The 12568-nt window shown below is 38.2% G+C and overlaps 1 protein-coding gene across 6 annotated transcripts in view; it reads right to left on the bottom strand.

The window, feature by feature from the left end:
- Positions 1 to 2045: 2045 nt before the first annotated feature.
- LOC120514279 (phosphodiesterase 4D interacting protein) overlaps positions 2046 to 12568 on the bottom strand; it is a 249225-nt gene continuing 238702 nt past the window's right edge. For 4 of the 6 annotated variants that reach the window (XM_039734581.1, XM_039734582.1, XM_039734580.1 and 1 more), the window contains 5 exons: positions 12073 to 12216; positions 8916 to 9054; positions 8540 to 8586; positions 6480 to 6537; positions 2046 to 3135 (listed from right to left, as the gene is read on the bottom strand). In XM_039734581.1, coding sequence (XP_039590515.1) covers positions 2984 to 3135; positions 6480 to 6537; positions 8540 to 8586; positions 8916 to 9054; positions 12073 to 12216 — 540 coding nt within the window. In that variant the 3' untranslated portion in view covers positions 2046 to 2983. The remainder of the gene's footprint in view (positions 3136 to 6479; positions 6538 to 8539; positions 8587 to 8915; positions 9055 to 12072; positions 12217 to 12568) is intronic. The other 2 variants (XM_039734577.1, XM_039734579.1) reach the window with 2 other exon arrangements.

Below are 12568 nucleotides of genomic sequence, written 5' to 3'. Positions count from 1 at the left end.
CTGCAATATATGAGGAGGAGGAGGAGGAGGTTGGGACCCTGCACGTTGCCACACCCACCACAAGACAAACCACCTCAGGATCCCAAATTAGGACCCGAACGCAGCTGTGCAATGGGTGGCACCTCAGCACCACACTAGTTGGAAGGAGTGATTTTTATTTTTCTGATTACCATTACAAAAGGCGTGTCATTTGAAAGAACTGAAACAACTGTACGTTGTCAAATGTGTTTGTGATTTATACATGAAGTGCAGTTAGGTCCCTAAGTGTTTGGACAGTGACATCATTTTCATAATTTTAGCTCTGGTTGCCACCCCAATGTATTTGAAATTAAGAAATAATTGCATGACTGAAACATTAATATAAAGGGTTTAATAGAAATATTTTATCAGCCATTTAGGAATGACAGACTTTTTATACATGGTCCCCTCGTCCCCCCCCCATTTCAAGGGGCTCAAAAGTATTTAGACAGTTGACTGACAACCTGTTTCATAGCCAGGTATGAGCAGGTCCCTCATTATTTCATTAACTATTAAGTAGGTGAAAGGTATGGAATTGATTCCAAGTGTCAGATTTCCATTTGGAAGCTGCCACTGTGAACTCACAACATGAGGTTCAAAGAGCTGTCTATGCAAGCAAAAACAGTCCATCATTAGACTGAGAAAGCAAAACAAACCTATCCAAGAGATCGAAACACGAGGAGTGATGAAATCAACCATTTGGTGCATTCTTAAAAAGAAGGAACATCATAGTGAACTCGGCAACATCAGAAGGTCTAGACAACCGTGCTGGATGATCACAAAATTATTTCCTTGGTGAAGAAAAACTAATTCAAGACGTTTAGCCAAACCAAGAACACTCTCTGGGAGGTAGGCCTATCATTGCCAACAACCAAGAGAAGTCTTCATGAAAGACAGAGGATTTACCACGAAGTGCAACTCACTGGTAATCCTCAAGATTAGAAAGGACTGATTATTAAAGTTTAAACAGTCCAGTTTTGGAACAGTTTGCTTTGAACAAATGAAATTAAGATCAATATGTTTCAGAATGATGAACAGAGAAGAATACCGAGAAGAGAAGGAATGGGCCATGATCTGTAGCATAACACATCTGTGAAACATTGCAGAGTTATGACACAGGCGTGCATGACTGCCAATGGAAGTGCCAATGAAGTTGTAGGATGATTTCTGAAGTGTATAGGGCTATACTTCTGCTCAGATTCAGACACGTGCTGCAAAACTGACTAGCTGACGTTTCACAGTACAGATGGACAATGAGCCAAAACATACTGCGAAAGCAAAGCAAGTGCTATTCAAGGCAAAGAAGTGGAATATTCTTCAATGGCCAAGTCACTCAACTGACCTCAACCCAATTGGTTGCTGAAGACAAAACTGAAGGCAGAAAGTCCAACAAAACAAGCAGCACCTGAAGACAGCTGCAGTAAAGAACTGGTAAAGCATTACTAGAGTGGAAACCCAGCACTTGGGGAAGGCTATGGCTTCCAGACTTCAAGCAGTCATTGAGAGCAAAGGATTTTCATCCAAGTATTGAAAATGATTGTTTTAATCATGACTATGTTAGTTTGTCCAAATACAGTTGAGCCCCTGAGAAAATTGGGTGTGGGTTTGGGGGCATGTATACAAATGTCTTTTCTAAATAGCTTATACAATGTTTTTGTTAAAGACCTTAAATTAAAACTGCAAGTCTACACTTCAATCAATTATTGATTGCTTCATTTCAAATCCATTGTGGCATTCCAGAGAGCTAAAATTATGAAAATTGAATCACTATCCAAATACTTAGGGACCTAAATGTATATTTATAGTCTATACTTAGTTGAAAGCTGATTTACATGCCACATGTGCAAGGTACAGTAGCTTCAATAAACACTGGCCACCTCTGTTATTTTGGCAGGGTCACAAGTGACTCAGTGGAAGGGACTGAACAGACAATCTTCTTGTATTCAGTCCAGGCCACGCTGTAAAGTGATGTTTAATACTTTGAATTATAAAATAGAAAGAGTCTCTAGTGTTAGTTTTTACAAAACTAATGGAAAATATGAAGAATCCAAATTTAAAATCCTATTTGGATGTGGGAGCAGATTAAAGAAACTAAAGGTAGAAGATAAGGCTAATGGTGTCCTCCCATGTGCCCTCTCCAGAATCAAAGTCAATAGCAGAACTCGGCTGTGGCTTAGCAGAATTTGGCAATCTTGGTTTGGAGGCATATGTTTCCCTGTTTTCATATATATATATATATATATATATATATATATATATATATATATATATACTGTATGTATAGCTCACGATTTTGAGACTGTAATCACATCAATCAGTAGTACTGTACCTTCTCAGTATTGCACAGACGGTCTTAGATTTACAGAATACTTTTTCTGCACTGTCATCATCCCCATTGCACATGCTGTGTCTCAAATGAGAAAACTAATTTGTGACTAAAACACTTGGCATTATTTTCACCAGTATATTTTTCAGCAAAAAAAATGTGTTTTTTTCATTGTACTGCATTGGCAGTTTAGAAAATAAAATACATATACTTGTCAAATTATTTTAAGTTTGGAATTTGTCCAAAACACATGATTATCATTTCTTTAAATGGTAACACTGAAGTGAAGATGTCACTTAGGTAGCAGCATGTTGCCGGGGGACAAAAATGCTTTTTTACATCCAGTATACCTTATACTTATATGGCTGTTTGCCATTATTTGGAGTAAAGCATGCAAATTAACTCGCAACCACAAAATAAAATAAATAATACAGTAATTTGTTATGCACACTTTCTAGGCAAAGGAAGATCAGCTTCATTTTATATAAACTGAAGAAACTTTTCTTTTTCAAAGCCATTGACAAGTCTTCTGATTTTGTTCAGAATTTCTAAATGCCAAAAATGAAGCATGATATCAGTCTGTAGAGGGTAAAATTTGAAAGTCCTTAGATTGTGAAATGCAAAAAGGCTAAGTGCAAACTAATAGCTGACAACTTGCAACAATCCTTGGCTGTTCTTCTCTTTCTTTTTTGTTGGTCTGTGACCGACTTTTCTTCTAGAAGGCTCGTGGCAGTGAGGGTTCATGAAATTCCAGTTACCCTGATTTCCAGCCTGGACTCCCGTGGTGTCAGCTGTAAATACGACAAAAGGATGACATATTAGTAAAGTGGCAGATCACAGGGCACGGAGCAGTTGCTGCTTACATAATTTAAATCCGGGATGGAGGGGGATTTTTCGTTATTGTTTTTATTTATAGTGCTTATTAAAAGCATTCACCCCTTGAAAGTTTTCACATTTTATTACTGTACAACACTGAACCACAGTGGATTTAACTTGGCTTTTTGACACTGATCAACAGAAAAAAGGCTCTTTAGTGTCAAGTGTCAATTAATTACAAGTATAAAACACAAAAGAATTGATTGCATAAAAACTTTCAATTATCATAGAAAAAAAAATGAAAACTTTCAAGGCGGTGAATACTTTCTATAGGCAGTATATTTCCAGCTTGCTCTGTTTACTTTGTTTGGTGTAGTGAAGCACTGAATGTACTTTTGTTATCGATACTTGCCATTACAAAGACGACAAAAAGGGCCCTGCATCCAGTTGGATCTGAATGTACAGTTAGGTCCATAAATATTTGGACAGAGACAACTTTTTTCTAATTTTGGTTCTGTACATTACCACAATGAATTTTAAATGAAACAACTCAGATGCAGTTGAAGTGCAGACTTTCAGCTTTAATTCAGTGGGTGAACAAAATGATTGCATAAAAATGTGAGGCAACTAAAGTATTTTTTTAACACAATCCCTTCATTTCAGGGGCTCAAAAGTAATTGGACATTTGACTCAAAGGCTATTTCATGGGCAGGTGTGGGCAAGTCCGTTGTTATGCCTTATCAATTAAGCAGATAAAAGTCCTGGAGTTGATTTGAGGTGTGGTGCTTGCATGTGGAAGATTTTGCTGTGAACAGACAACATGCGGTCAAAGGAGCTCTCCATGCAGGTGAAAGAAGCCATCCTTAAACTGCGAAAAACAGAAAAAACCCATCTGAGAAATTGCTACAATATTACGAGTGGCAAAATCTACAGTTTGGTACATCCTGAGAAAGAAAGCAAGCACTGGTGAACTCAGCAACGCAGAAAGACCTGGACAACAACAGAAGACAACAGTGGTGGATGATTGCAGAATCATTTCCATGGTGAAGAGAAACCCCTTCACAACAGCCAACCAAGTGAACAACACTCTCCAGGGGTAGGCATATCGATATCCAAGTCTACCATAAAGAGAAGCCTGCATGAAAGTAAATACTGAGGGTGCACTGCAAGTTGCAAGCCACTCATAAGCCTCAAGAATAGAAAGACTAGATTGGACTTTGCTAAAGAACATCTAAAAAACAGCACAGTTCTGGAAAAACATTCTTTGGACAGATGAAACCGAGATCAACCTCTACCAGAATGATGGCAAGGAAAAAGTATGGAGAAGGCGTGGAACAGCTCATTATCCAAAGCATACCACATCATCTGTAAAACACGGTGGAGGCAGTGTGATGGCTTGGGCGTGCATGGCTGCCAGTGGCACTGGGGCACTAGTGTTTATTGATGATGTGACACAGGACAGAAGCAGCCGAATGAATTCTGAGTTGTTCAGAGACATACTGTCTGCTCAAATCCAGTCAAATTGATTGGGCGGCGTTTCATGATACAGATGGACAATGACCCAAAACATACAGCCAAAGCAACCCAGGAGTTTATTAAAGCAAAGAAGTGGAAAATTCTTGAATGACCAAGTCCGTCACCTGATCTTAACCCAACTGAGCATGCATTTTACTTGTTGAAGACTAAACTTCGGACAGAAAGGCCCACAAATAAACAGCAACTTAAAGCCGCTGCAGTAAAAGGCCTGGCAGAGCATTAAAAAGGAGGAAACTCAGCATCTGGTGATGTCCATGAGTTCAAGACTTCAGGCTGTCATTGCCAGCAAAGGGTTTTCAACCAAGTATTAGAAATGAACATTTTATTTCCAGTTATTTAATTTGTCCAATTACTTTTGAGCCCCTGAAATAAAGGGATTGTGTTAAAAAATACTTTAGTTGCCTCACATTTTTATGCAATTGTCTTGTTCACCTACTGAATTAAAGCTAAAAGTCTGCACTTCAACTGCATCTGAGTTGTTTCATTTAAAATTCATTGTGGTAATGTACAGAACCAAAATTAGAAAAAAGTTGTCTCTGTCCAAATATTTATGGACCTAACTGTACCAAACCTCAGCTTTTTGAACTCGGCCCGGGAGCACAATTGTGGTTCTGGTTTACATTCCAAGCAGTTTCTTGGTTAGAGAGAAGTGTTTGCCTTTAAGTGGACCACTCATTTTAATTAAATGAGGTATTTTCTGTATGTATTGCTGTAGCCATCATAAGTACTTTCTTAAAAATATTTTTTAGCAGTGACACAGCAAAACAGTGGAGATCCTATACAGAACATATTATCAAGTTTTTATAGTCACATAATCAATTAATAAAATTAACAGAAATTAAAGAAGAATATAAACTTCTGTAAAGTAAAAAAAAAAAACCAAAAAACTAATAAATAAGTGTACTTAACACACAAATGTAGCTTCTCAAAATGAGCACAGAAATACGCCAATTAATCAAAACACGTAGTTAAAGACAATCTGTATGTTATCTTTATGAAAACTAACATCTGCAGAGTTCCAGCAAAACAGAAACCTTTTATTGATTTAGTTTGGGGTTAAGGCTTAATTTTGACCCTGTGGTGGCCATAACCTGTATATACAGTACTGTAGATTCTACAATGATAAAACCAAGCCCTGAAAAGAAAAAAATTGACTGTGTGTATGTGTGTTTCCTGCAATAGACGTGCATCTTATGCAAAGACAGTTGAACTGTATAAGGGGTCAGAAAATAAAAGAATGAATGGATGGATGGCAGAAAATCTAAATGAATATATGTGCACAAAATGTACAACATTGGAACAATCGTGACAAGAACAGGCCATTCATACCTCAATTATACAAAATAACATCAAATCAAAATTTGAAGATCCTTACTCTCCACCACATTACTTGTTAATTTCTTTTCATGTATCTACGGTCCATTTACTCAAAATGTTTATGACTTGAAAGGTACAATTAAGAGAAGATTCTGTTTTCTGAAGTTTTTGTTTAAATATTAGATGAATACAAATAGTAAAAGAAAATGACATACAGTTTATACATGAAGGTTGAACTACATGATGACTGAGTAAAGCCAGCTATACTGCTGTGCAGACATTTTCGTGTACACAAAAAGCATGATGATTTATGGCTGTTAATTTATTATTTTTCATGCAAAAAGTATTTCTTTTCCCTCATCTCAAAACACAACACACTGTCACATAATAACAAGTAATAAATGTGAAGAAGCATTTATGAGTGGTAAGCATGGGCACAGGCAGAGCAGCAGTGCTGTATCTTTACCAGAGTAGGGGGAACAGGAGTTAGAAGAAGAAATCCTGTACTCATTCTTCTGGAAAAGCTCAAGGAAGAAAGGGCAGAAACACAAAAAGGCAATCAGGAAAACAAGAGTAAAGGAAGTTAGCCAAACTAAAAGTTGGTCATATCCAAAAAAATCTGTTTGCTTAACAACTAACTGCGTAAAGCTATTTTTAAACAGCATTTGAACAGAAAGGGTTTATCCACAGTGATGACGGATTTAAATTGGGGCCATCAAACGTTTAAAATTTTACAATGTCCAGTAGTTCCCTGTAAATGTGGCTGTTGTACAACTTCTTATTTTCTCAAACTGCAAACATGTGTGCCTTTCATATAAATCCTTGATGTGTGACACAGTTGTCCCATGGGAAGGAAGGTAAGATGTAAGAATTGTCAGGTCTTGCTAAATGATGCGTCTCAGCCGTGTATCTTCAACTACATTTAGAGGTCTACAATCAGATGTGTTTCTTTTTACAATATTTAGTGGGGATTAATACTTTACACTTTTGTTTTATCCATGGATGAAAGTTGAGTTGTACATTTATGGATTGTAGTCTTCAAATTTTGCTGCCTAACAGTTTTGTTTAATAGTAGACCTGTTAGTCAAACCAAATGCTTACCAAAAGCAGACTATTGAAACATACAATGTATGATTAAAAATCACACAATATCTCTAGGTCAGAGGTTTTCAATATTACTTCTTGGCGTAGCACCTCCGCAAATTGAAATATTTTGAAACATCCCCATTTTCTTTCCGTTTTAAATTGAGAAGTACCGAACTCTTACCAGGAACAACTAAACGTGAAATTTCTTAACTCCCACCCCTGCCCCTTTTATTGCATTTGAGGATTTTTTTTTGTGTTTGGCTACGTATAACTTTTAATTTTTCTTATGCACAACAAGTGCTTTTTTATGCATTATTTATTAATGTAAGAAAAGTAACATGGTTTAATATGGAATAAAAGTTAGCCTAAAATTTCAATATTTTTAATTTACAAAAAAAGTCCAGATCAAAAGAAGCATAAATATAATTCAAGTTACATAAATCTAGAGGTCTAATCTATAACTAAAGGTAAATTGTTAAGGCTTAGTGGCGTTATATTTTATAGGCTCACATTTGTCAATGTCAAGTTCCATTTAAGCACAGTTTTACTCCTAACCTCTGCCTATTATTGTATTTATTTATACAGGAAGGATGGAGGTTACCAAACCCTCTGCCCGAAACAAAAGCTTTCTGTTGTTGTTTAATATTAATAACACTAAAATGCAATGTCAGATTTGTATATTTTATGATTAATAGTTAAAATGTGTCTTTGTTCTTCATTGTGTATTACTCTGCCTTACTGTGCCAATTCCTAAAGTTGTTCTAAAAATGATGGTTCAAGAAAACGAAAAAATCTTGTAATGCTGGAAGAACAGACTTGAGAAAGAGAGAGCAAGAGATGGAAGACCTGCTGTGCAGCATGGGATGCACTTTTTGACAGAAATCCATCAGTCTTGCTGCATGGAGGAAGAATTCGATTTGAGCATGGGCGAGGAACACTGAAGCGGAGAATGGGGGTAAGAAAGAGAGAAGTGGAGTTCTGTGGCAGGAGCACCGTGAGATGGCACAGTGGAATTAAACCCCAGCTTAGCATGTAGACTCCAGGTAACCAATGGTCCTTTGCAGTCTCACTTTTAACCCTTGGTTTTTCCCCCTCACAAACCGCTTGGCAGCTCAGTGTACCATGCTACTATTGTGTATAACAACATTGATACGCGACTACTTTTATGTAACCAATGAAGAACACTTTCAGTTATCTGTATGTTTATTTAAAACCTGGACAATTTTAAGACAATCTTTAAAATTGGAAATTATTTTTTTAACAATGTTAACCTCACCGGGGCTGCTGTCCCCAGTTTTAAAACCAATGGCTTAGATAGCAAGAGGTGTCGAAAAATGCAATTAAGGAAAAATACCATTTTATACTTTGGGAAATTAATTGCATGCATTAACGTAGACAGCCCTAATTTAAATAATTAGAACAAACAACATTTATTCTCACCTCTAAGTTGGATCTGGCTTTCTTCAACACATCGCGGGTTCTTGACACTATAATTTGAAATCAAAAAGGAACAGAAAGAATTATGTTTGGCAAATATGAGATACATTGTGTGAGGAACTTTCATAAAAACAATTTGGGTCAGACTACACTTCTTTTAAATTATTTCCTTTTATCTACCACGACATAATTTAATTTTCTCCCTAGAATTATATGTTCAACTCATGTCTTATGTTTCAAAGACATCCAGTACACGAAAACAGCACATTTACTAAATCATAGTTCCTTGTAGCGACTTTCATCATTTTGGTCATCATGCACGTCCTGTGACTCAGCCTACTCATTTTACAGTGGATAGTGTTTAAAAAACCTAACTTACACTGGCTAACAATAAAATGCTCCATGCTTTCTTTGGTGCGGCTGGTATTCTTCAGCTTCTCAATTGCATTTTGTAGATTACCCTCTTGCTCTGCGATCTTCTGCTTTAGTTTCTGAATCTCTGCTTTCATTGACTGCTCCTGAAAATAGCAAAATAAACTGACTAAAAACCACATTCAGATAACACAAGATGACTAAAACGTTAGAATGCTGAAAAAAATGAAATTAACATATAATAATTTAGACTAAATGTTGATACAGTGCTCAAAAATAAGCATAAAGGTACACTCATGCAAATTCTGTTTTAACCTCATAAAACCACCACTCCATAGCGTTAACAATCCTTGCCTAACCTATCCATTTGCCTCCCCAACAGACTGGTGGCCTTCCGTTTCAAATGCAGCCTATCATGGCAGTACAGGTTTCCAACTTTTTTTCAAAAGATACTTTGGTGTGACATAACCCTATGAACCCCAACATACACCAAGATTTGCACCACATATTTAGCCTATTATTTTGCTCAATCTTACCTTAGACTAGCATTTGGCATTACCAAAAATTCTTTGAGAAGACTAACTTGTCAGTTCTGCTCCTCAGCTTATTACTCAATTCTATAAATTTAGACTGAAGAACTTGTTGATTGTTTCGTTGTGGACACCGACACTGCCCTAACGAAAAGCCTCTCCACGCGTGCCAGGAAAGCAGCACACCCTTTGAGACCCTGTTCTTGGAGCAATCCTGAGTCCCCTACTATGACTACTTCCTTCTATCTGGGGGTTGACTGTGAGGTGAGACGTTGGGACACCACATCCTTGTCTACTACCTCTGAGCTGTTATCCAGCTCTACAAGGTGTTAAATACCTTTGGACACCTCCAACTCTAGGGTTGATGTCACTGGACATTATGCACCTCTTAGCTTGTGCTTACATCCAACAGTGACCCACCTGTTTTTACCACTTTGGTCCAGAGTTTTCTTCTGGGCTACTTTGGGAATGTACAACATCTCCTGAAATTCTCTTACTACACTGTACTCTGGCTACCCCTCCTTAAATTCAGTGATGCTCCTGAGTTTAAGAAGTTTGATTATCTGGCAGTTCATACATATGCAGGTTTCCTTGAGGGAGGCCTAAAGCAAGGCCAACATGAAGCAGGACTTGCACTGGTTTTAAAATTTTTAAAATTTGTATCGTGTACTGCTTAACCCTTGGTTTTAATTTAAACATTAAATACACATAAAGGAACCACAGCAGTTGTTTAATATTTGCTGAACCTATCTAAACAACCGTATTTACTGTTATACTCTCACTGGCTTTCTTCTAGGAACTCTTCAATCGTTTTAAGCTGTCTCCTGAATGTGTCTTTATTCCTACTCATCTTTGAACAGTTTACTTCCATAGGTGTCATTCTCCTTTTCTTATTTAAATTCCACTCCTCTTTGAACCCAAAATGTAACATGTAAGCTTGGTAGCTTGAGCTTAGTTTAAATCTTTTAACATGTTTTTTTTTTCTGTCCTTTAATTCCTTCCTTCCTGATAAAAGAATTTACTTGTATACTGTTAATGAAAACAACATCTTTCTATCCCACTGCTTCTGCTTAATTCAGTGTTTGCTTTTCATGTGCTGTGCTACACCAGTCTTTCTCTATAAACACAAGCATGGCTGGTTTGTGCCAGTGCTGCTAAAATAACCCAAAAACATACAAAACAAAAACTGTCCGAAAGGAAGTATGTGACAGTATGTTTGTGCTGGTTGATAAATGCTTCGGGGGCTTCCATAGGTTCAGCTGAGGGTTTGGTCACTGATTTGAAGAGAAAATACAAAGAATGAGAAAGTAGCAAGTGTGAAAGGCACCTGGCGTCCATGCCCAGCCGGGACGCCCCTGCACACTGTATTCAGGGGGAGAAGCCCTGGACAGTGCAATACCTTCCCCTGGACACTAGATGGTGCCCCCTGGGCTGGTGTAGTGCCTCAGTCTCCCACAGGGCTCCCTGGAAATTGGAGTTGGGGGCAGCCCTGTTGGGTCCCGCAGGTACCGCCAGGGGGTGCTGTGTGTGGGACTCCTGAGCCCGTGTGGGCAACAGATTCATCACACCTGGAAGTGCCGCCGTATCTTGGTGATCAAACACCTGGAGCACTTCCAGGTGACCTATAAAAGGGAGCCAGCAACCACCACTCATCGGCCAGAGTCGGGTGGAGGAGGACAAGGTTGCGAGGGAGGAGTGGTGGTGCCAAGGAGGAGAAGAGTGCTTGTGCTGTACTGGTGTGTGAGACTGTGTTGTGGCTGGGGGGAGTACGGGGAAGACATGCCCACCAGCTGAAGAGTAATAAAAAGTCTTTTTATTTTACACGTGCCTCCCGTGTCCAATCTGTGTTGGGTCAGGCGCTATATAGTGCCTTTCACAGAAGCCATGAAGAAGTAACACTCTGAAAGAGCTTTAGACAGAATAACTGAATCAGAGGGTCTGCCCCAACTCTCAGCGATTTGCATTAAACAGACTGTGCGAAGACAAATACAAATGCATGTCTTGGTCTTTATCTGTGCAGTAGCACATATCCCGCATTAAAAAGTGCACTTTCAAAAAACAGAAAAATAAAAGTAAAATTAAAAGCTGGCACCTTCTGAAAGTCATAATTCAGAACTAGGAGAAATAAGTCAAGACAGTGAAGTTTTTTAAAAACATTTGTTTAGAATACACTGTCCAGCAAACCTGTCAGCACAAAGAACCTAAAACAAGCAGCATTTGGGAATAGTGTAGGAAACGACCCTCACACAGCAACTAGAGCAAACACCTACTGTACACTCATTTAACACTGTGCCAGTTTAGAGCTGCCAGTTAAGGCAATGTCCTAGCTGGAATTTGTACCTCAATACTCTGCAACTTTAAGCCTTCTCTACATCTAACAATGCAAAATTTGAATTTAGCTAAATCCCGGACACTGGAGCTATGACCATATTTTCTTAATATGGAGAGTGATGTTAAGAACTTATACTATTAACCTGACTGCACAAGCAGCACACTGCACAAAACCATCTGTTACTTCAGTGGTTATTAGAAACAGTCTTGACTTGCTACATGAGATCCACATTCTTTTTATAACAATTAACTTTTCAAAACCCAGTCCATCAGCTGGTGTGCTAATGTAATCCTCCATCCTACCTTTCTGGCATGTTGCATACAACTGTCAGTGCTGGGCAGAGCAGCCCTCCAGAACATCTTGAGGAGTGCAGTGGCTTCTTCCAAGACCTGCCGCAGAGTTTTCGTGCTACCAAGTAACTTCGTAATAGATGAGTAATTGAGATCCTATGGACATAATGAATTTTGTTAGGCACTAATACCATGGAGACAGAAATGACACCTAAACTGACAGAATAAAACACTGAGCTTTAATTTTTCAGTTCCAAACTGAGGCATAATTATAGGGGTTCCAAAATGTTCTCAAGCTAAGTACTCTCATTATAAATAAGAAAAGCCTGTTTCTGTAATGTGTCTAACATATCACAGTATAATAAAGGGAACGGTGCAGCATTTTGCAATCTCCACATACTGCAACTGGAATGAAACTAAATCTATGTCTCCTACTCGCACAGTGCCCTAGGGAAGGGGTTCCCAAGTTCAATCCTGATGTACCACTGTGGCTACAGACTTTCATTCC

The sequence above is a fragment of the Polypterus senegalus genome, chromosome 14 (genome assembly GCF_016835505.1).
Source record: "Polypterus senegalus isolate Bchr_013 chromosome 14, ASM1683550v1, whole genome shotgun sequence".
NCBI lineage: Eukaryota > Metazoa > Chordata > Cladistia > Polypteriformes > Polypteridae > Polypterus > Polypterus senegalus.
Note: the sequence above shows the minus strand (reverse complement) of the source record. Positions and strands in the feature narration are given on the sequence as shown.